This window comes from Rhamphochromis longiceps, linkage group LG17 (genome assembly GCF_057381845.1).
Source record: "Rhamphochromis longiceps isolate RC_006_pf linkage group LG17, R_longiceps_female_GT1.1, whole genome shotgun sequence".
In the NCBI taxonomy this organism is placed as follows: Eukaryota; Metazoa; Chordata; class Actinopteri; order Cichliformes; family Cichlidae; genus Rhamphochromis; species Rhamphochromis longiceps.
In genome coordinates, this window is record NC_140573.1 from 32,416,465 (window position 1) to 32,440,854 (window position 24,390).

The 24,390-nt window shown below is 38.0% G+C and overlaps 2 protein-coding genes across 4 annotated transcripts in view; both read left to right on the forward strand.

Annotated features, from left to right (window-relative positions):
• The window catches only part of cacna2d4a (calcium channel, voltage-dependent, alpha 2/delta subunit 4a), a 98,650-nt gene extending 91,626 nt beyond the window's left edge, over nucleotides 1-7,024 (forward strand). For both annotated transcript variants that reach the window (XM_085386374.1, XM_085386373.1), the window contains 8 exons: nucleotides 447-517; nucleotides 1,341-1,416; nucleotides 1,503-1,555; nucleotides 2,375-2,430; nucleotides 3,108-3,228; nucleotides 3,881-3,996; nucleotides 4,363-4,445; nucleotides 5,654-7,024. In XM_085386374.1, coding sequence (XP_085242500.1) covers nucleotides 447-517; nucleotides 1,341-1,416; nucleotides 1,503-1,555; nucleotides 2,375-2,430; nucleotides 3,108-3,228; nucleotides 3,881-3,996; nucleotides 4,363-4,445; nucleotides 5,654-5,746 — 669 coding nt within the window. In that variant the 3' untranslated portion in view covers nucleotides 5,747-7,024. The remainder of the gene's footprint in view (nucleotides 1-446; nucleotides 518-1,340; nucleotides 1,417-1,502; nucleotides 1,556-2,374; nucleotides 2,431-3,107; nucleotides 3,229-3,880; nucleotides 3,997-4,362; nucleotides 4,446-5,653) is intronic.
• Nucleotides 7,025-8,769: 1,745 nt separating this feature from the next.
• On the forward strand, nucleotides 8,770-23,804 carry cpsf6 (cleavage and polyadenylation specific factor 6). 2 transcript variants are annotated; one of them, XM_085386365.1, is made up of 11 exons: nucleotides 8,770-8,886; nucleotides 10,152-10,361; nucleotides 10,449-10,552; nucleotides 10,814-10,959; nucleotides 11,238-11,414; nucleotides 12,429-12,536; nucleotides 13,455-13,953; nucleotides 14,114-14,229; nucleotides 14,465-14,618; nucleotides 14,736-14,933; nucleotides 20,949-23,804. In XM_085386365.1, the coding sequence occupies exons 1-10, from the start codon at nucleotides 8,827-8,829 to the stop codon at nucleotides 14,920-14,922; spliced, it is 1,761 nt and encodes a 586-aa protein (XP_085242491.1). In that variant the 5' UTR covers nucleotides 8,770-8,826; the 3' UTR covers nucleotides 14,923-14,933; nucleotides 20,949-23,804. The 2 variants fall into 2 exon arrangements, with proteins under 2 accessions (XP_085242491.1, XP_085242493.1); XM_085386367.1 differs by lacking the exon at nucleotides 12,429-12,536.
• The last annotated feature ends 586 nt before the right edge of the window (nucleotides 23,805-24,390 follow it).

The following is a 24,390-nucleotide window of genomic DNA, read 5'->3' on the forward strand; positions in this document are numbered from 1 at the left end:
AGACATGGTTAACTTGCACATCTGTGAAAGCACCATTAACACTAAATGATATATCTAGACTTAAGCACTTATTATGGGTATAATGGCCTGTCTGAAGTCCAGATTTTATGTCCATTGAAAACATAGTTATGTTAGAAAAATGCTATGATCAAATTCAGGTTCACTGCATAGCTTTCAATAGGATAATAGTTTAGCAGCTAGTCTTTTTCAGTCAATTAGAGATTGCCAGTCTTTGCATTTTGCATTGTACACAGCAGCCTAAGGTTTTCGTAACTGGGAGTTTATTGTGACTAAATGCTCGACCACGCAGTTCGCACAGAGGTGAAAGTGGACAGGAGATCGTAGAAGTGAACTTATATTTCCTCTATCAGATTATTGGGACTTGAGTTTTTTATGTTCTGCCACACTGATTTTTTTAGACTTCTTTCTTCTCTCTTTCTTGTTAGGCGGGAAGGTTCTTTGGCGAGATTGATGGCTCAGTGATGACCACATTGATCAGGATGGGCATGTTCAAAAGGTAATGCCTGGTTGTCATTCCTCGCCTGATTGACTGGTTGAACGGCCATCCTGAGAGAACCTGCGGTTTTCTGACTTTGTGTGAAGTGCCACTTCATGGGTCCTGTGTCTCCGAACGAATATCTGGCTCGTAATTGCAATTGTGTCAGCCCCATGCTGTTTTGCTATCAGGTTTTAATTGTAGTTGTGTAATTATGTTAATCAGGGTGGCAGTTTGCAAATGTTTTCCTTTTGTTTTTTGGTTCTTAGATACCTAAACACTGCATTAGTATGCAAGCAGTGTAATGGTACAGTCTCTCTCCTATGCTCTCTGCATGCGCCCGTCTGGCTCGGTGTTTGTGATTAAGCTGTCCGTGCCTTTCCTTTTTGCTCCCCTTTGAGTTTGAGGGCTTGGGATGTTTTTTTTCTTCATGCTTAGTTTTTGCCCATCTTTTATGTTTGAAATCTCCTGAGTGATGTGCTATTTTTAAACAGCTAAAAGATTTCGTCATGCTTCATTTGACACAGGATATTACATAACTAGTTTTGAGCATGGATGATCTTTAGTAGCAATGTGAGCATATTTACACTCTGTGATTTTCTGTATTTATGTGTTCTTGTGTTTGACGACTGCGTACAAAAAAAACAACAAAAAAAATTAGTTGTCTGAAAAGTAATTCTAGCGTTGGGATCATTGTAAGTTACAATAGCTTTCAGGGATTCTGTAAAGGTTAAGCTCAGCCAAACATGTGTGGTAGTCTGGAGGGGGGTCAGGGAATCAATGTGGGTCGATACTGCCAGAGGAGCAACACTGTGTGCTTGTTTGTGTGCTCATGTTTCCTTAGGGTATCCTTGTTCGACTACCAGGCCATGTGTAAGATGAACTCGCACTCTGTCAGCAGCGCACGTCCACTTCTCAGTGTATGTACAGTGAAGTCTCTCCCTATACAGAAATATTCCCAAAATCAGTTCTCCGTTAAATAGAATTTGTCCATCTATCTCTTCAGCCGTTCTACGGTTTGGCTTCAGCCCTCAAGTGGTTCCTCTCCAACTTCCTACTGTAAGTGTTGCTAGGGGCAACCTGGATTGGCTATGCAGTTTTTGCTACATTGTCCGATATCCTATACTATGTAGTATTTACTCTACAAAGGTACACTATTTTGTGCACTTATGTTACTTATTAACATCACCAGTTTTGCCAAATTTAAAATGTTGCTAGCAAAGTTAAACCATAAATTAAAAAAAAAAAAAAAACTTACCTGAAAATCTATTCAAAGATTCTTTATTGTCAAATAACTAAATTCTGTGCAGTAGTTTGCGGACAGTATTTAAAACACAGATGGATGCACAATAAATAAATATATATAATAGAGAAACAATTAAATTCCAAATTAAAAATGATTAACATAAGCTCTCAGCTGCCTGGATCGCTGTCCAAAAATCAGAGATAGTGTTAACCGCATCAACAGATGGAAAAAAATCAGATTGTTTTTATCTAATGTTTTTACACACAACATTATAAAAAAGCAATACACAACTGTAGTTATTAAATCTAATTGAAGTAACATTTTAGCAATTTTCTGTTAAGAAAGTCAGCCTCAGTATTTTTTCTATGTTTACTTGGTAGGGATAAAGTCACTTGATAAATCTAACAGCCTCAATAAAAGAGCAGGCTGTTTATCCAGTTAGGAGGGGAAAAAACAACCACCAAAGCTACCAATGAATAACTTGAGGACCCATTTTATTATTCCCATGACACAAGTTTGGGTCCTGGCCCAGTTTTGGAAGGCTGCATGCAATATGCTTCCAGTCTGCTTTAGTCTATAATGATAGCCACCTAACTGACTTCCACTCTCCTCTTTTCTCTCTCTTTTGTAAGATTTCTCCTGGAGTTCAATATCTGTGGCTTCTGGCACACGGAGCATTTTGCTGACGGTGAGCTTACATTCGGAATAAATGTGGCTAATTAAGGCTAAGCACTCTTTCTTTGTATCTCGTGTGTGTCATCTCTATTTTGTAAATTAACACAACCCTCAGAGCAGCTCTGAATGACTGTAATGCTGGGTTTATAAACCAATTCTTAAAAAAATATCATTCATCATCACTAAACCTGTCAATCAAATGGTCCTTATTATCATCATCCTTTGATACAGCCAAGCATTCTTTTAGGTGTGCTGTATTATTTTATATTATACTTCAGACCAAGAAAAGTATTTACTGTGTCTGTTACATAAGTGGGTTTCAGTGGGAGCAGACACATCTGGTAAGTCCCTCAAAACAAGAGTCAGGCATAAATTTGTACTGAAGTTAATGCAATTCTAAAGAAGTCAAACAAAAACATGGCTCAGAACAAGATAAGACTTTTTGACAAGCCATTATGGCTCTCTCTGGTTTTAGTCCTATCATACGCAGCAAGCTAAGGTTTATTTGGCTTACGCAAGAAGCAGCAATAAAAGGCTGATGCGTGAAGAATTGAGACATTAGACCTTCGATTTCCTGTCACAGACTCTCAGCCTGTCAGTCACCAGCAAAATGTCATGCATACACTTTAACACACAAGCTCTGTTATAATTCTCATCTCGAAACATGACCCCTGTCTATCTCTCTATTAGCCTCAGTTCATAAGAAAAAAGGGGACATCCTGCAGCCGTGTGACACCGAGTACCCCAGCTTTGTTTATGAGCCGTCAGTCAAAGAGACCAACAGCATTATTAAGTGCGGACGATGCCAGAAGTAAGCGCACACACACTTATGCACACAGAAATAGCAGTGTAGTCCTCTCTAAGCCCTACACCAGTCATATTAAATTGTTCCTCCAGAATCCATTTTCTACGGCTTTGCTCTGCTTTGCATACTGAGAGCAGTTTGAATTAATACGAGAGTGGCAGAAAGAGGGAAATAAGTAGAAAGGAACTGATTTGGATCATGGTGTGTGGGGTTATGGAAAGACTGAGAAGCGGAGAAGGGAGAGTGACTCGTTGGAAAGCAGTGAAAGTATTAGGAGAGGTGAATGAAAAAAGTACAGGGACTGGGGAGGGGTGAGTGACAGAAACAAAGATGGAAAAGCACTAGGAGGTGGGTCGGGGGGTGGGGGGTAGAGTAAAAAGAGGAAAGCATCACTGGGTTGTCACCATAGGCTGGGTGTGATCACCCTCATGAGGCTAATGGTGGTATAACACAGCACAGCTACACGTGGTCCACACTCTCCATGATAGTTTTTGAGTAATGCTGTTAATATAATGACATTATAATCACGTGTGAATAATGATCATAATTATGTTATTTTATCCATCCTGCACTGCCTGGCTTGTGTCATTATGTTACATAGAAGGTTGTCTTTCTGTGTTTTTGTCTATTTCACACTTTTCCTTTTTGTTTATGTCAGGATGTTTGTAGTGCAGCAGATACCAGAGAGCAACCTGTTGATGCTGGTGGTGCAAGCAGACTGTGACTGCTCCAAACAGTACCCACCCATCACCCTGGAGCCAGAGGAAGTCAGATATATCCTGTGATGTTTATATTCATGGATCACGTGAATCATGTTCACATAAAGTTTGCTTGTTTTAACCTAACTGCAGCATCACCCTGCCTATACACTGAGTCAATCTGGGCACACTTTGTAGACCTACAGTACCTACAGTACAGACTCTTTATTCTAACATGTGTATTAATTAAGCATGCTGGCCTAAATTGTTGTGTTTCTTTAACTGACTCAACCAGCCGCACTGTTAAGTTAGATTCCGGGTGTGAGCCTGCCATGTCATATCTTTAAAATGTTTATACTGCATGTCTTTAGTGGTAATATTTGAATGAGCGTGCAGGAAAACCATACTATGCTTCTGTTGCTGCTCCTTGACCCCGCTGTACATAACTCGTCAGTTAAGTGTGACAGGATGAAGTCTCAAAAGGTTCGCAGACGCCCCGAGTCTTGCCACTCTTATCACGCACAGGTCAGCATTTTACCACACCATGACACATCAAAAAACACGTATATTCATACAACCCTGTTAAAGCGTAAATATTACAATAATAAGTACTATAAAAACTGAGCTCAAAGCTGAGCGGTTTTTCCTTCTTAAGTTGATGCCTGCAAAAAAAACTAGACAAACAAAACAAAGTAGGGACAACCACTGTAAATGTTTTGAACTGAGGAGATCTGCTGCACTTTTGAAAGAGAAATTAATTCCCATTTTTGGTTGATGTAAGGTTTCAGCTGCTCTGCAGCTTGGAGCCTCTTTTGTTATCTTTTTCTGTTACAGTGCACCAAATGCTTCTATTTGGTGACAGATTCTCACTGTGGGCAAACTACAGGTTTTTTTTTTGTAAATGCAGCTACAAAGTGTGTTCTCTGATGAAGGTTTTCAGAAGTGTTCCCACTTCCATGCAGCAATTTTGACTACACAATCTGTGTTTTCGATGCAGAGCCTGAAGAGCATTCAGTGTTGGTTTTCTGCTTTGTCTAGTTTTTCAGAATCTATTTAAAGATATGTTACTGTATATGAAAAAAACACAAGTTCTCTGCAAGTTTACATTATGAAACATTGCTCTTAAGTTAATCACCCAGACTGTTCAATCCTCCCTGTCTTTACTGATGAAAAAGTCTCTAGGATGCTCTTTTTACACCTATTCATGTTACTAATTGACCTCATTAGTTGTGAGATCTTATAAAACTTTTCTAGTATTTTTGTTGTCTGGCTTGATCTTTTTGAAACACGTTACTGGCTTCAAATTCTAAATGAGCATATATTATGTTAAAAAAAATTGAATAAATAAAACATAATTTGAGCCATCACTCATTTCTTTATATTTTTTTTCCAAGGAGGAAGACTGTTGTAATTTTTTAAGTGGTCATAAGCAAAGGCCTTCCCAGTTTCCTGACTCAAGACTTTTGCACATTACTTTATTTCATTCAATATTCAATATTTTGTCTTTGTACTAGTTTTAATTTACCTTTTCAGAGCATCTTTGTGTTTTTGAAAATTGGGTTGTACATGTGTTTAAACATGCATGCATAAAACCAGCATTCTTCTCTCGTCTTACTCAACTGCTTCTGTGGCCCTAAAATGATTTTCTGTTTGAATACATCACATTTTCGTCAATGCTTGGTAGCAAATTGAAGACTCGCCAGGTGAAATCATTTTCTGCTTTGTCTCTGCAGGAGAACGCCGATGACTGTGGAGGAGCCTCTTTTATATCTCCGTCAACCTCTGTTTCCTTCATGTGTCTCCTTTTTGCTGCTGTTGTTTCCTGATGACGGATAACTTCGCTCTTTTATGCTTCATCATATAAAGGAGAAGACGACAAAAACTGAAATCCTTGAGTGGATTTTTTTTTAAACTACTGAACAGATTCTGCACATTTTGCTCACAAAGGCGACAGACACAATCTCTCTTTAAAGACCTTGGATGTTATGAGCAGTTGCTGTTTAACTTCAGAGAATTACATTTGAACTAAAAGCTGCAAAAAAAGAGAACTTGCTGTACTGTTGTTGCCATGGATACTTTTTTCATTTGTTATTTTCTTATGCTCCACATTGTATCTCTGAACGAAAAGGGACTGAAGGGTGACGGCTAGCTGTGATGGGTGTTAATGAATAAGAAGTAACGATTCACACGGTACAACATGAAAAAGTGAAAAGAGAAAAACATGCATTGTTCAATTCCCATATCCCAATGAGCTGTGTATTTATCCACACACATGCATATTATATATGCGTTGGATACATCCAGTAAACACATCTAATGCATTATCTGCAGACTTTTATAAATGCAGAATAGCCAGTGTGAAGGGGGCTGCAGTAGGGGGATACAGGGAGACACTGTTGTGTTGCTAATGAGTCACGATAATAATGGACAAGCAGGCACAATTGGACTCATTGTGTAAAATTAATATGCAATAAAGTAAAATAGAATGGAGTTGTCAGCGTCTATGGGAACTATGTTTTCACTTTTTATTTCCATCCTATAAATGTATGTTTCTGTGACTATTATTTTTACATATCTGTCTGCCTTTTTTTGTCTTTTGTCTCTCTGTACATACCGTAACTAATTATGTATGTCTGGCTAATGGGCTGTAAATGCTGAAATGATAAATGAGCTGAAGATCGTCACACTCTAAAAAGGAAATATCTAACTTTTCACATTAAAACAATGCATACATGCATTTGCAATGTATTTGGCACCAAGGATTTACATTTTTGAAAAAATATACAAATGTTTTTGCGATTAAGAAATATTTATAGTTTTTTTTTATATGGTTTATGATATATATGGTATATTTTAAGGCTTTTTTTCTTCATTTAAAATGTAACTTTTATAGCAATGCTCGCTATTATAGCTCAGTCACTAAAAATAAAATGTCACAGTAATAAAAATGTAATCTCAGTGTCAATTAGCACTATGAAACTAACTGCATATGATATTTTTGTATATATTTGCCTGTATGTTTTATATTTTGCACTTTTTGCTGAGCACTTAAATGCATTTTTGGCTCTGAGTGTCTGTGTAGCCTTTTCTACACCCATTTTTAATTGCCTCTCAAAGCACACATATAAGTTAATCTTATTAAGTTTCTGAAAGTTAATTATTTAGCTGTCCTGATTTTGTTTGTACTCTCCACGGGTTGACATTGCCACATCTATGGCCCTGATTTGTACTGTCTAAATAAAATTATAAATTTGGGTTTTGTTGTTTATCTGCTTAAAACAAAAACTTGAGTAATTTATTTTGGCCACATAAAGGTAAATGGATGACAGTTATCAAAATTATGACTTTATTGGTAATTGGATTCAATCCTTCAGTTCTGTCTACTGACAACCTGAGAAATCTTTTTTTGTAATATATATAAAAGAAATTACTCTAACTGGAATTTCAGTGATAGTCAAAGCTTTGTACTCATTCGTACTTTGAAGTTCTTTGGTTTGAACGCATAAAATCCTGTCAATTCATCACAGGTCTAGCACAGATAGACAGAAAACAAAGAAAATCTACACTCACACCCAACTTAAAACCCCCAGTTAAGCATGCACGTCTGAGTACTGTGGGGGGATCCCAGAGCATCCAGAATGGCAAATGTAAAACATAAAACATTATATAGAAAGGCCCCAGTGGACCAGGAGGCACAAAAGAGGAAGCTCCTTGCTTTCAAGTGACACTGCTAATCACTGCATCTTCATACTAATAAAATATATTTAATTTGATGTGTAAAAGAACCAGTTTCAAATACCACCAGTAGACACATGGCAGTTTTAGGGAAGATTAATTCATCCTCCTGACCACCAATGCAATATTAGCATTATTTTTATTTATTTTTTTCTCTCTAGTGAATTGTCAATTAAAAGTTCTAAAATTGCTGCATTCAAGCCTCTTGCTTCACAGCTCGTTTGATATTATTTAAATACCTAAACAAGTAAACTGCAAACAAATATGGTCATGCAATGTTCCGAGTTTCACTCTGAAATCTATACCAGTCAGGGGTTCTGATACGACAGCCTGGCAGTTTTGGTGATCAGATCCCAACAAACTAAATATGGGGCAAAGACTGTGTTTGTCTAGTGCAAAGTGGAAAACATTAACAATGCTGGGGGAATTCCCCACATATATTATATTCCAAGCTCTCTTGTTGAATAAATACTGTAGCGATTAAAAGAAAAGCAAGAGTTTGTCCTAGTGCTCACACACAACAGTCTTTATAATCTCCTGTATTGTCAGTAAGGATGTGACGGTAGATTGGCATAATTATAACACACATATTCTGTGTCTCTTCACATTATATTTTCTCCTGTGTGAAACTAAAAAAAAAAGACAGAAGTGTATTTCTCTGTGTGTCATTTTCTTTGTGGTAGTTTACATCATCATTCAAACTCTGCAAAGCCCTGGAGGTTTTGATGTCTTTTAACTTTCCCTGATGTCCAAAGCATTGTAACAAAAGCAGTTTATTGTAATAGAAAGTCTTCCCTTCATATAAATTGGGTAAAAGCCAGACTTGGGAATATCCTCAAAAGCAAGTAAATTGTGGGACGTCGTCTCAAGGCTAAAAAAAGGGGGGCCATATAATTAAAATTGATGTCACACATGCTATAAATCATAAGTAAAGCAAGAGGATGTATAAACATGTAAACTGTTTGATAAGTTTTGCTTTTTTAACACGGTGGGCTTTTGTTTCACAGTCAGTGGTGACTGCAACAGATTTTCCCGTGGTCTACACGGGTGATGTTGTAATGAATGAAATTAACCTGCGGGGGCGCTCGTTGCCTGTCTTCTTTTCATTGTTTGTGGCGTACCGTCGTTGTAGTCTGCACCGCAGGCGGTGAGAGCTGGTAGTCAGAGGAAAATGGCGGACGGTGTGGATCATATCGACATCTACGCCGACGTCGAGGAGGAGTTCAGCCAGGTAATAAATACATATTTTCCTACCTCGCTTATAGGTGTTATTTTTTTAATATCTGTATAATCTGCTATATTTATTATAACCTACAAAGTGGCGAGCTTTTGTGGCTAAAGAGGCTCTCTGACATACAAGGCCTTTTCAACATGCTGCAAGCCTGCAGCCTCTGCTATCGGCGTGCTTTGCAGACTTTTGTTTGTTCGTGGGGTTGTCGACATTTAACACGACTTTTCATGTATTTAGTAATTAATATGCACGCTGCAGTTGTTTCGTGATGTGCGTTGTTATTTATTCAAGTAAATGCTAAAAGCAGCCGTCTTCACGGCGTAGCTTGGGTTCAGGCCTTGGCATGGTCGTTAGTGGCGGGCTAGCAAGACAAACAAACGCACTTTCGTTAGCGAGCTGACATTGACTAATTCACAGCTATCACGCTGTCGTGTCTAGTAAGTCTTTACTTTTTTTCAGTTGATAAAGAGAAGTTTTAAGCTAAACCGAACGCCTTTAGGCTCTAAGGTTGTATAAACATTTTCCAACCGACAATGGTCAGGCCAATAGCTGACGATAGCCTCAGCCTATCGTCGATAAACTCGTGCAGTCGCCCAACCTTAGTAGGCTCTGAATAGTGTAATAAACACGGCATGTTGTTAGCATGGAGTAGGTCAATGTTGGGGCTATTCAGAAGATATTTTTCTCCACACGCCCCTTTTCTGTGACGGTGGTTATAATTTCAGCTTAGCCAATGTGAAGATAGTGTTGTGTCTCGAACTGCTAAACAGCTTTCAAAACATACTTGATATAAGTTCTACGAAGCTTGCGACTATCTGCTGATCACAAGTTTATGCTGTTATTATTATTATCATACTACAATATCTGGATATGCTGTGAACCTTAACCCTAAATTGACTTTTCCTGGTCAGCATAAAGCAGTTGCATGATGCTAGTGTTATTGAACTTGAATTGATTCAATAGTGAATTACATCTTTTTAATGAGTGCTGGTATGTTTTTCTGACAACTGCCTATTGCAAAAACAATTAAATCAAACTCAATTCAGTGGGAATTTTGCACACCTGTTACAAGGAAACCTTTTTGTACAATGTGATGGTGAAAACCAATGTAGGTTTGCTATTCTGGTGTTGGTGAGGAAACCGATTCAGAATCAGATCAGACATAGAAGCTGATAAATTATATCCTTGGCGTTAATAACATCAAATCATTATCAAGCTCTAGATATTAAGTGCTTCACTGATCTTTTCTTGCATTCTTAATACAGGAAGCTGACTACCCAGTTCATGAGCAGATCGACCTGTATGATGACGTAATATCCCCATCAGCCAATAATGGTGATGCTCCAGAAGACCGGGATTACTTGGATTCACTGCCAGCCCCAGGTGGCACAGAGGGAGGGAAAAGCGCCCTGCCCAACGTGGTGTACACCTACACTGGAAAAAGAATCGCCCTGTACATAGGAAACCTCACATGGGTGAGTGTCAGATTGTCTAAAAATTGGACTTACAAATTTAATTGTGATCCATACATGATGCCATTTTGCTTGGGGTTGTTTTTGCAGTGGACAACTGATGAGGACTTGACAGAAGCTATCCGGGTGATAGGCATCACAGATGTGCTGGAGATAAAGTTCTTTGAAAACCGAGCCAATGGCCAGTCAAAAGGGTGAGGTCTTTAGTATTTTATTTCTATGATGCAGTTGGACTAAGTCAAAGAGTATGTTAAATATTTCGTGTTAGGAGTACAGGGTGGGATCACACTGAGTCAGTTTTATGATTGTATTACCACAAGGCTGTTGTTTCTAAAGACATATGTTCTTGAGTGCCAGTGACCTTGTTTAGATATTACTATCAGCTCAGAATTTCACAGTGCATTGATGTTTATGCGATCAATTGTCTGACTGTATGCCCTCTGCGTGTTTTCCAGGTTTGCTCTGGTGTGTGTTGGTTCAGAGGCATCCTCCAGAAAGTTAATGGAGCTGCTGTCAAAGAGGGAGCTCCATGGTCAGAATCCCATTGTCACACCATGCAACAAGCAGTCCCTCAGCCAGTTTGAAATGCAATCACGCAAAAGTAAGTAGGGCAAGTGTGCACATGGTTTATTTATCCGAAGAGATCAGTGCTGGTTAAAAGAAGTTATGTAAAAAATTTGCACATGTTGGAATGTGAGTTATTCTAAATATAAATATATTTGACTACACAGTACATCACATATGTTACATGACCTGTGTTTAATCTTAGCATATGTATGAACTCATACATGTAATTTATCCTTGTTTTTGTCTCTTAGCCAGGTGCACATATTGATTAATGATTACATATGAAATGAGTTTGTATTTGTCTTTTCACAGGTACCCAGACAGGTCAGATGTCTGGGGAAGGAAAGGCTGGTCCTCCTGGTTCTGGACCCCGTGGCGGTTTTCCCATGGGCAGCCGAGGGAGAGGCAGGTTCCCCGGACCACCTGGCCCTGGAGGAGACCGCTTCCCTGGTCCCGTAGGGCCTGGGGGTCCTCCACCACACCTTCCTGGTTAGTTTAGCAAGATGTGTTGGTAGTATGGGACAACACTCAGTTACTTGAGAAATGAATATTGATATTCAAAAATTCATCATCAAAAATAAATTAGGGGCAGAAACGTTCCAAATCAATGGATTGTGTTGTCTTGAATGCTGAGTGGGCTTATTACCAAAATAAGTTTGTTTAACCACATTTCATAGGGATATATAGTTGAACTTGAGGTGGATATATTAGTTTTTGAGACTTGGCAGTCAAAACGAGTTCATGAGTGGATGTGTTGTGGATATAAGCAAATCCATAAAGACACACAGCTCACAAAAAGTGCAACCTGTCATGTATGGATCCACCACAGCTGGCAGAGGTTGTGTTAAATCACATATTGAACTTTGTAGGTCAGTTTATTTCTGTTCAGTATTGTCGACTGTGTGATTTGAAAAAAAATAAATACATATAATGTTACAGCACAACAGATTTAAAGTCACAAGTGTTTTAAAAACTTGGAAGTTCTGCTTTCTGTCTGGCAGTGCTGCTCAGGTAGCACAGTCCAGGCATTGCTGTTACTCACACCTGCATGGGATCATGGCTCATCTGATCTAGTATGTTTTTTTTTTTTTTTTACTATTGCGGGATCTCTCATCTCTCCCTTGGCAGGGCTTTCTTTGCATGTTTCCTTCTTTGTCTGGTTTGAATTTTTGTCTCACTTAACCTCAAGTTGAACAGTTGATCCTTCTCATGGTGTGGTTTCCTGCTTGTGAAAATTTCCAACACCATTCCTTTACTTAGAGGTTTTCTCAAAGCTTGACTTGGTACGCTGCCAAACTTACCTCTTTACAAATCTTGGCTTGGCTGCTTGTCAGAAGCAGTAAGAGAATGGAGTAGCAGGCTGTTCTCCATTCCCCCTTTTCATATCTCTTCTTTCGCTTAGTGGCTGGTGCCCCGTCCCGCTGGGCTGCGACAGGCCTTCGGTTAGCAGGTAGAGGTTTCTGAAGGGAGGAGTTGTGATTGGTTTGCTTTTTTCCCCATTAGGCTCGGGCATGAGACCAGATCTGGTTAGGCACCAAGATGGCCCTCTGATGGATATGAGTTTCAATCCCTTCCAGCCGGGGGGCAGGAACGGGAGCTGGCGTAGCAGAGGTGAAATACCTCGATTAATCTAATTGATTTATTAGATGGCCTTATAATCCTAGCTTTGGCTTTTTATTGACAAATTAAACTGTCACATTTACTGCCCCGAGGCAGCTGATCTTCATTGCTTACTCTGAATCGACAGTTTACATTATTTGCCCCACATGTGGCAGCATTTTAAATTTTAAAACATTTTTACCAAAAGAAATAAACGTGTGCTTTTGTTTTTTTGAGCTTAAGTACATTTTAGGTAAATTAGTTGTTTCAGGTGACATAATGGCCCAGTGTCAAGAAAAAACGTATTTTTAAACTTTTGGAAAAATTCTTTTCGCAGGTTTGTAATTGATGTAAAGCAGTCAAACTCCTTAGTTCCACATTGCAGTTTATACACTGTATATACTCTCTTTAGGGCTTCTGGAAACTTATAGCAGTGCATCTTCTGAGTCAAGTGTTAATGAGAAGGGTCCAGTCCAATACAAGGCCTTGTTTAATTAAAACGGCAACGCCTGCTTGAAACTATAGCTTCTCATCTGTTCACTTTCCTTTTGATTTATTTTTCAGTGTCATTTGTGACCTTTTTTCGTCAATTGTTGTCCTGTGCAGCAATGGCTTTCTTTCATCTTTGTGTCACTGTCCCTGCTTTAAATTGCCATTTGGTACCTAAAGGTATCACTGTACAAAAGATACATAGAAAAATACAGGCTGCCACTAGACTTCAAAAATGAGTCCACAAATCGACTGTGCCAGTATACATTTTGTGTTTTCAATCTGCCAGTTACTTGTTCTTGTAGAAAGAGGTGGAGAGCTCAGTCTGTGTCATTCTAGACAATAATTTTGGTTTACTGGAGCTTACTTCTTTCATGTTCTTTTTTTTTTTTTTTTTTTTTTTTTGTTCTTGTCTTTTTTGTTAATTTGCTCTTTTTCTAGGTGGCATGCAGGGTCCTCCACGCCCCCCACCCGGTCCACCAGGTCCCCCAGGACCTCCAGGACCTCCACCTCCAGGCCAGGGTCTTCCACCTCCCATGGCTGGGCCTCCAAATCGTGGTGATAGGCCTCCTCCACCTGTTCTCTTCCCTGGGCAGTTTGGCCAGCCACCACTGGGACCCCTGCCTCCAGGTCCACCTCCTCCAGGCTATGGTCCTCCACCTGGTCCCCCACCTCCTCAGCAGGGCCCACCCCCTCCAGGACCCTTTCCACCCCGTCCTCCTGGACCTATTGGCCCGCCTATGGCATTGGCTCCACCACCACATCTGCCAGGTCCCCCGCCAGGTGGCCCACCACCAGCGCCGCACGTGAACCCTGCCTTCTTTCCTCCCCCTGGCAACAACAGCATGCCACCCAATGATAGCCGAGGTCCACCGGGACCAAATGACCCATACGGCCGCCCGCCACCATATGAAAGAGGAGATTATGGGCCTGGAGGCCGGTAAGAACAATTACTGAGAAGAACAACAAATTAAACCACTATATATACACATTCAATATGAGGTTTTTGTTTGTGCTCGGGTAGCCTAGAACTTGGATACTGTGAATTAAAAATAAATTAATGCTTGATCCTTTTTTTTTTTTTTCTGTTATTTTTTTAGGGACATGGACACATCACGGACCCCTCTAAGTGAGGCAGAGTTTGAGGAGATCATGAACAGGAACAGAGCCATATCCTCCAGTGCCATATCTAGAGCAGTTTCTGATGCCAGTGCAGGTAAGGCAAATGGTGATATATTTCCAATACATTTAAATAAGTGCGTTTACATGTTGTCAGTAAGGGAAAACTTAAATTTCTTCGAAGAAGTAAAAGAGCACTGCAATAGACCAGTGTACCCGGCTGCTTGCCCTATGACACTTGAGATAGGCTCCAGCCCGCCTGCGACCCTGATGAGGATGAGTGGAAGAGGATGGATGGATGAAAAGTTTACTCCACTGTTTTCTCTTTTTAGGTGATTATGGCAGTGCTATAGAGACTTTGGTGACAGCCATCAGTCTGATTAAGCAGTCCAAAGTGTCCGCAGACGACCGCTGCAAGGTCCTCATCAGTTCTCTGCAGGACTGTCTCCACGGCATTGAGTCAAAGAGCTATGGCTCTGCGTCAAGGTAAGCCTGTTAAATATTACACTGAAACAGGTAGTTACATACTAAAAGAAAATGTAGGTGTTTGAACTTTATTAAAAACTTCACAACTGTAACTTGATGTTCGTTTGTCTCTGCAAGGCGAGAACGTTCCAGGGAACGTGACCACAGTCGCTCAAGAGAAAAGAGTCGACGACACAAATCTCGTAGCCGCGACAGGCATGAGGACTATTACAGAGAACGCAGTCGGGAGAGAGATCGTCATCGTGAGAGGGATCGGGACCGTGACCGGGAAAGAGAGAGGGAGAGGGAATACCGGCACCGTTAGCCGGAAAGGAGGTGGGTACCAGTTTTATTTTTTTGTGTATTTTTCAGCATCTTTGTCTTAAACCTTGTGGCAAACTAATTTAGGCTCAGACGGCATGACAGAAACAGAAAGTGGCACAGTTGAGATTTAAAGTCTTCTCTGTTTGCACACCTCCTCTCATTGGATTCACTGGCTCTAGATAAATCCCAAAACCAAATCCTACTTACACCCAAATAATGGTTAAACATCTGATAATGGATGTTATCATCAAAATATTAAATTACTGCATGAGGAGAGTAAGAGGTAGGCAACGAAAAGGCTTTCAAAACTCAGTCCTCTGTCTTCAGGTAGGTATAAGGTAAGTCAACTTAAACCATATTTCTTCAGTGGTAATCACAATTTCTATTGTATCACAAAATGTGCAAAATACACACTTGATGTATTCACTTTGGCACAGTGTGGAGTCTGTAAGTGTTGTATCTACGCTGTAGTCCCTTTGAAATGAGAAAATATAAGTCACTGGATTTCTGGATGTATTTTGTACTCTTTGGTCTGCAGGCTTCAGAGGCTGGTAAATTACAAAGTTCATTTGTTGCTTTGGATATTACAACAAATACATTTTAGAATAAAAGTTGTATGCACCTGTGCATGGCAAGAAAATAGCATACGTTACCTGTTGAGATGATTTTTGCAGTTACTCTTTTTATAAAATTTAAAGAGTTTTTGCATCAATAAAGTAGAAATTATCAGAATTTTGGCTTTTACCAGGAACTGTGGCAAGTGGACCAAATGTGCCTGATTTTTATTATATCAACACTCAGAACTGCCATATTAATTATATGTGAATTCCCAAAGTTTGGTTTATCAGTGGGCTTGTACTGGTCGCTTCAATCCTGATTGGCAAGATTTGGGTGTCACAATACTGTACAGTCATTTTTACAGTATTTCGTACAAATTAAGATTTTATATGGTCTGTTAAGATTGAATTGATTACTGTTTTTACACCTTGTCAGTAGTAGACCAATCTACATTTTGTAAATGTTTCATTCATAGTGTTGTACATATTCCAGTTTTAGTGTGTTATTTGAAATCTATCATTGTCCTGTGATATTTCAGAGAAGTTAAACATTTATCAGTGTCAACATCTTATGACTTTTGCCCCCTCCCACCCCTTAAAAAAAAAACTAATGTCATTGTGCCATATCTGCATGACAATAATATCACCTGACATTTCACCTGTGTCAAGTTGAATGTTTTTATTGCATAGTGTTTGCTCACTTTTGTATAATTGCACCTTAACTTAAGATGTTGAGGTGAAGTGGAGGAGGGAAAAATGCCTGTCCCCTTGACATAATAATCTGTCAAAATATATGTTACTGAATATCCAAATGCTGGTGTGGTTTTTACACGCAGTGTCACATCTAATCATTTTATGAGGCAAAGGTCAGCCTGTATTCAACAGTGGCTGAAATCAAATTGTTTGCAGAGTCTGTGTAATGAGAATTGGTTAATATTTCAGATCTGTGCATAATAACTTGCATTATCATACTATTATGTTGACACACAATTTAAAAAAAAAAAAAAGTGATTTAAAGTTAAAAGCTAGCACAAGCTTAAGAAAATCAGTGTTTTTAGATCCTAAGCTCTTTGAGTCTGTGGAGCTCCCCCAGAAGGTTACACTGGAGTTTTTGTTTTTATTTTATTTTTTGTAGGCCATTGTGGCGTTCACTCATAGTAATATAATTTCTGCATATGGACTGAAGTGGAGATCTTGCTGTACTATTAAAATGCTTTAATGCTAGTTGTTAAAATACCACAAGTGTTCAGAAATAGAGTATATTCAATACAAGTTACATATATTCTCCATGTGCATTCAATGTTAGACCTATCATAAACGACTCCTTGTATGTCACAACTGTAACCGTAACTAACGCACAGCTGTGGTCACAGCCACTATCACGCTGACAGTTTGTCTTCCAACAACTTTAGTCAAAAATCACAGCTACAGTTTAAGAGCTCCTCTAGTTTCTGTAGTAACTGAATACCTGTGCCTGAACAGTCACAACTGAAAGTCAACTTACTCGTGTAGTGGTCAAAATGAGTATAATGCAATTTCATAATAGAGTTTAGCTTTTTTTTTTTTTTTTTTTTTTTTTTTTTTTTACATGGATCAGAGAAAACATTACTGCAAGAGAACACAAACCTAGTCCAGAAAAATATTCTCAGTGTTAACCCTTAGAGGGCTCTGCATGATTCAGGAAAAGAAAGTCACAATTTTATGGGAGAACTTGTACTGTTGCATAACATTCATGACAGTGAGTTAGGCTTCAGCATTCAGTTTAATCGGTCCAATTTAGCAAAGAGATCATGCAGGCATGTGAGATTTTTGTCTATTTTTAGCATTATATCCAAGCTAATTCAATTTTAACTGGTGCTGTGGTTGTAGATGCATTTATCTGAACATTCTAATTGTCAGCTTGCACCTAATGTTGTTGGATACAAAAATCATTAATAGTGTATTGCTCTCAAATGATTTGAGTCAACTATTTTAGGCTGCCTTTCTGCCCTGTGCTGGTTTTTGTCTGGGATTTTCAGAGTCAGGGTTTCACAAGTCGTTATGTAATCTCTTTGTGAAGATGCTTTCTTCCATTGCTTCAGTTGCACGTTGAATAACCCGCTAACTTGTGAAAAGTTTTGGGGCTTCTTTGGATATAGTGTTTCAGCCATTTTGGGTTTTTTGGCTGTCTTTTACTGCCAAAGCTTTGAGATATCTACAGTGTTGCATGTAAAGCAGACTTGAGTAGGTTACGTGGACCCTACAGCATCTCTGTACAGTTGCCCCCATTCCCAAATAATATCTGTCCCGATTTTAAATGTGCTTTATCCACTAAAGATATCTTCATGTATTTGCACTCAAACAGCATGAACTATGCTCCACCCACTGGAAAGATATTTATATATTCACATTGTTCCCTGTTTGTGTGCCTATTTCTCTTATACTGGAAAATAATAACTGGGGTGGTTTAACTTATGGAGTTGCTGCATTTTGAAAGTAGCCAAAAGAATGTAACTTAAACTCTAAAGGCAATTTGTCATGTAAATACTGGAGAGTTATGTTGATTTTAGCTGTCAGTTCTAGCTTGTTGAGTTGATCTGGTCTCTGTTCCACAAAATTGTTCTTTACATGCTCACGTTTTTCCTGCAAAACCTTGTGTCCACCAAGAACCTCACAACAAAAGATTACATTTTGTCAAATACATAAGTTTTTTTTTTGTAAATTAACTTTCATTTTAAGTCCAAATTTAAAAAAAAAAAAAAAATCTAACTAATAAATGTGAAAGTTGCTCCTGTCTCCTTTAATAGCCATCTTGTTGTCATTGTTGGAGATCCTCTGTGGGCACAAGGCCTAATAGCCTATTGCAATGTGTCAAGCACCAAAATGCATTTGAAGAATATTTATAAATTGTTGTTTGCAGTAAAAATGACTAAAGATCAAAATTAAGCGAGCAAAAATGTTGATGGTGAGATATGTCCCAATTTTTCCATTGCACCATGCCTTTGCATTTCTACTGATATTTGTGAGCTTGTTAAAGAGGAAAATAATTGAGATTGAGTGCCAAGTACATTGCTCCTCTTCTTGTAGTGTGGCCGTTTGTTGTTTCGAGATGTGCTTAACACTGTTTATCTGTTCATGTTTCCATGCAAGAACGCACAGTGTTTGTACCAGGCTTAAGTTACTTTTATGCTTTCTCTTCAGCCTGTTTGTAGGTGTATGTGTGCTGGGGGGTGCAGCCCTAATGTCCAAGCTATTTACACATGTCAAACCAGAGTCAAACGGTTTAGGTTATAGCTAATCAAACAGCCTTCATGTCCATAACATGGTTGAAATGTAATTCATGTCCTTAATTTTGGCCTTTGGCCAGAATATAGAAAAAGAAAATGTTTGACTTTATAGCTGAGCTAAGGCAAATGGACATGGTTTTAATTCTTAATATTTAGCCCCACAGTTATTACAGTATATAACACATGAACTGTTAGTTGGTGAAAAAGATGTGTACCTTTTTCATACTCAATGAGCTGTCTGTGAGTAGTTTTCTGAAATATCATACACACATAAGTAATAACAGTGAAAGATTAGACGGCAGTCTATAAGCTAGGCAGTGGTAAGTATTGGCCCAATCTTATTTGCCGAGCCTTTTGTAGCACATAGCCAAGTTAGTGGACTGAGACTATTTCATGGACTGCTTGACCCTGGTTTGGCTCTGTCCCGTTTCATTTCCATTCTGTATTAACTGACACACCTACTACACATTTTAAAGTTTTATATGAAATATAATGAACCCGATATAAATGATTTATTGGGCTGATAATTTAAATGTTTCACCCTTGAGAAAAGTTCAGTTATGTCAAGTGTGATTATGGGAGGAGTACTGAGATGTGCGATGTGGCTGTAAGCTCAACTGCTTTTGTCTGCAGGCATATACTGTGTAAAGAAAACCTTTCAGATTATGAAACCTATCAAATTTCATTATGCATTTGAATCATTAAACAATGTAAAAAAATCACCTGTACTTACTTGAATTTTGGTGTAGATACCAGTTCTATCTGGCTTCATTTCAGCGTGTGAAGCAGTGATTTTAATGTTGAAACAACAAGTTTGAAATGACTTTCTTTATCACAATTTTTGTCATTTCATCTTAAAATTGTACAAATTTCTGGTAAGGTGCTTTAAATTGTGTAGAACTGTAATCCCACTGCTGCTGTCCTTTACAATTATGGTTAGAGGTAGCTTTTTCTGACTCCTGTACTTTGCATGCTCAACTTTGTCTATGCAAAGCATTACAAGCACAAAATATTCCATCTTCCTGACTTTGACCATGTTTGCGACACCGTAAGAATCACACTGTCATATTTTTTTCTGTTTTATTAAAACTCTTGGTATGCTTGGGCAGGAAAGGTTTCACTAGATGTGCCGTATGTGCTTTTTCCTTCATAGCTGTTTTTTTGATTGATTACTGTTTTGGTCCTTTGTCTTTTCACTTAAATATACAGCTTAAACAAATTGCAACCATGGTTTTCTCTGGTATTTGCCACAGTGAGCAAAGTTTTCAGTGTACTCCGTTATGTAACCTGCTGGTCATAATGACAAATACTGAAATGTTTGGAGGTGATTGAAAGGTAAATCCCTATTGCTATAGTTAAAGACTTGTCAAAGGAAAAAAAACTTTTAGCTCAGGTCTTCCAATAAAACTCCCTGTAAGTTTTAAAGGTTATTTATTTCTGTTTTCTGCACTTTATAGTCCTCTGAGAGCCAAATTAATTGAAACGCTATAAGTAAGACTTAATATTCTGAAAGTATTACCTAATGTTGATGCAGGTACACCATTTAATAATATTGTAAACAAGACGAAATGGTCATACACAATTTGGCCATTTAGACACTATAACCATTGTCCATCCCTGAATTTGTAATTCTGTAATGGAACAAACAAAATTGCCCCAGGTATTTAAGTGCATTTACATATGGTTATCAATATTTTTATGTCTAAAAGAGTTAAGTGCCACATGCAAACATCTGTACATGTATATACGTGTATATGCATGTACATACTTTGAAATCCATGTTTCTGTAGTTGCAGCGCAGACTTGACGAAAGATTGAAATACTTTTCTTTGTGTGTGCGTGTACATACTCATAGAGTTCAATTTAAGTTCTTGAATGTTAGCTGTTGAACTGTGCATGATATGTTTCTGTGTCTTTGCTAGGGTTGGGGACAATACACAGCCAACAGAGTGTTAAGAGTAGCAGTTAAATACCATAGTGCCATTTATGCCGCGTGTAAGAGGCTTCTCTGTCTGCACTGCCTTTGCTAAGATAAAATGACTTGAACAAACTCCAACCTCGTGGCTCAGAGTGACGGTGAATTGAACCCAGCCCTGGTGTAAATTTTGTGTATGTAGTGTAGAGGTTTAATGATGAGTGGGGAAAATGTTCACTGTTGGGCTGGCTCCAAACCAAACTCCACCCTTCGTTTTGACACCTTTCAGCTTACGAGGATCAAGGATGGATGGAAGGAAAAGGAGGAACTCTTTCCCTGCCCTCCGTGCATGACCGGACAGGAACACAACTACCATCACTTCCTCCACCCCCTCCATTTCTCCTCTCCTATCCTTCTCCACCCATCCTTCTCTCTATCTGTTGTCTGCCTGGTTTAAGAGCAGCGGATGGAAGACCCTGACCTGTGTAAGGCTATGTTATCCAAACTTCTATACTCATGGTAACTAAAGATGACAAAAGAATCTTTCCAAACAGCTCTTTTATTTTTATGATGTTTTATTTGACATGAAAAGTAAGCGTGATGCTTTTTTGCGACTTATAAATAAATAAATAAATGGCCTGCACGATCCCCAAATAGAAGACACAAACATTACACCCTTTTGTTTTTTTTGTTGTTTTTTTCTTGTTCTTTGGCTCGCTGTATTGTGTGTGTATATACAGTTTAGAGATTAGTTTTTATAAGGTATGTGCTTGATGTTTTCTCTCCTACCCTCACTCTCTCGTTCTCATTTATTCTTTTCATGGCTAGTACGTTTGTAAATGTCTCTGCTTTTTGATTAAAATTAGATGGTGTTGTAATAAAAAATGTTTACTGAGGTACACTCTGCATTCAGTGAATTCCTCTACGTTTCGTTCATTTATATTAAATGTATATACTGACTTAGATTTTTTATTATTATTATTATTTTATTTATTTATTTTTTTACATTGGTAAATGGCAAGGATGTAGTCACTTTGGTTTGTTTTTATCTTATGTTGCATTACATAGTCAACATGCTAAACCAAAAAAGAGAAGACCCTGCTGTTTGGAATGGTTTTTGATGGTGGGTTATTTTGTAATTCCGCTAAATAATTATCACTGAAACACCGCATGAACAAATTGTCTTTCACTTCTGTCATATAATGATTTAAAATCAGATTTTAATTCAAGCAGCCTTCATAGTTGAAGCTTGAGTGAAAGTGTTTATTCCTTAATTGGGAAGTATGAACCAGTTTGTTACATGCCTTTCACTTTAGATGTTACATGTTTTATGTATTTGAATTTTGAAGGCTTTTCCATGATAGATCTAAATAACTAAACCATGAACAAAATGCGTTTTAATTTGTCGGTACAGTGTAAAACATTCTGCCACCTGTCATTTTTATTGTTTTGCATGTTTGTCAAAATGGACGGACAGCAATTTGTTGAAGCTTTTAGGGGTTTTTTTTTTTGTTTGTTTTTTTCATGCAAGGTTGGGAAAATAGCAATGACTGGTTTAGCTTTTACTCAGTTATTTTTATTATAACTTACAATTATTTTAAAAAAAAACCAAGTGTAAATTACATTGCCACAGCTTTCCCAGCACACATGATATAACACGATTATACCACCAGTTTTTAAAATGTGAGTTAATGGAAATCAGGAAATTACAGGTATGTTGAGGTTTGATGCTGCAGTGTGTCATCGGGTGTCTTAAATGCAAATCAGTATGAATACAGCGCAATAACATGGTGCTTTTGTATGGTTTTTAACGAGAACAAAGTTGCATGCAAACAACATAACACATTTTTGTGAAATTATCGCCATTGGTGAAATTTTTAATTTGCTCCCAAAAAAAATCTGAAACTTGTGTTGACACCTTGTCTTTCTGGGGGTTATTCTTTTAATAATGTCATTTCAATTTCACTCCGTAACAATTTAGAAAATGCCTTATTTTCAAACGTAACCAGTGAATGTAAAACTTTTGGATTCAGAGTCACAGCAGGAATTTGAATGACAGGCTGTGCAGGAAACTGTACCAGCATCTTTTGAAACCATTGTCTTGCTCTTGAAGTGTATTCTTTTTCAGTATACTTCAGAAAGTGACTTATTGGGGAATGTAAGTGCCTTTGCTCCGTATCCTTGCAAATTCACTGAAAGTGTGATGTAATGTAAACAAAATGTAAATTGGATTTTGATATTAAAAAAAAGAAAAAAATGGGACCTTTTTGAATATAATGATGCTATTTCTGAACAGTTAGTTTTAAAATGTTGAAAGTTTTAAGGCCCTATATCATGTTTTTTAATGATATTGGCTTAATTTGATGTTAGTTAGTTGCTCTTTTTCCTCATTTTATTTCCTGCTGAGCTGTTTGGGGAAAATACTATACATGTGCCTTGTTTTCTTTCTTTTTTTTTTTATTCGTTTTTATTTAAATTATTAAATTATTTCTTTAGTTGTGCATTGAATTTGGTAACTCCAATGGAGTTCTGCCCTGGTCAAGCTAAGCAGAAGTGTAGCCCTCCAGAATAAGAGCATTTGTACAGGAATTTGGTTTCATTTTCTTTGTGTTAGCTTTTGTTCCGCAGCACGAAAAGGTAAGTGATTTTTAGGTCTACAAACACAACCAGTGAAGAAACAAGAAGTCTGATCGACTGCGGGAGTCTTTAAACTGCACAAGCAGTTGGAAAGTATATACATATGTATTTATGAGTTTTCAGTATTTGTATGACTAAGATGTTTTCACTAACTGCTAGTTAGTTACTAACTGCTGCTGGTTTCTAGATACTTTATTTTAAAATCACACTTGTCTAGTAAAGGGGCCTTTGCATGATGACTTGGAAACATGTTTCTGCTACAAATTGAAGTTATAGTTTTTTAAGATGAGTAAAATAGTTTTTGACTTTACAAAAAATGAAATGAGCTTCCATATTAAATGGTCTCACTTGGGCAAAGTACTTGCTGAATTTGTATCACCACTGTAACTTTGGGATTTTAAGTTAAGGTTCAGGTGTATTTCTACCGCCAATAATGGTTACATGTAGTGGTACATTGCAGGTAAATAGATTATCATTTGCTCTCAAAGAATAAAGTATACAAATTAAGTTTGTTTTGTGGTTCTGTTTTATTTGTGCATAATGCGTTTCGTTTTATTAGAAACAAGTGTGGGAAAGGAAATTTTGTTTTGGAGCAGTTGCTTAAAAATCACGTATGATGTCCAAAAGTATTTTCTTAACTTTAGGCCAAAACACTTGTTTTGCCATTGGAGATTGCCTGGACCTCGCACCTTAAGTGTTAGACCTGAAGGCTTACTTTTGAACAGAATTTTAAGTCCATCCTAATATAATGGTAAAGGGTTGTTAAAGTATAAAACAGTGTCGGACAGAAGTGCAGAACATCAGGTGTGAGGAGGTTTAAAACTTAACTATTGTGTAAAAAGAGTCGACATCCTGTCCGATTGTGAATGTTCTGCTGGATAAAACGAATACTTAAAATAGCATTGCGTAAGTGATTCGTTTTTCCTCACTAGAAACATTGACAGATAAATACATTTTTAGACCTTAAAAGTGACGAAAATATCCAGTATAATGAGCAAATGAAAACAGGATTGCCGAAAGTAATTGCTGTTTTCTGTATTGTCAGTCATGTTAGACATCATCATGTCACTTGAAGTAAAAAATCACAGAAGCCT

What these genes read in the sequence shown, in the direction of transcription:
- cpsf6 (XM_085386365.1), top strand. Translation starts at nt 8,827, where the DNA reads ATGGCGGACGGTGTGGATCATATCGACATCTACGCCGACGTCGAGGAG. An exon ending in GCCAATGGCCAGTCAAAAGG is followed by an intron (nt 10,553 to 10,813) that starts GTGAGGTCTTTA and finishes CGTGTTTTCCAG; the next exon opens with GTTTGCTCTGGTGTGTGTTG. An exon ending in AGTTTCTGATGCCAGTGCAG is followed by an intron (nt 14,230 to 14,464) that starts GTAAGGCAAATG and finishes TTCTCTTTTTAG; the next exon opens with GTGATTATGGCAGTGCTATA.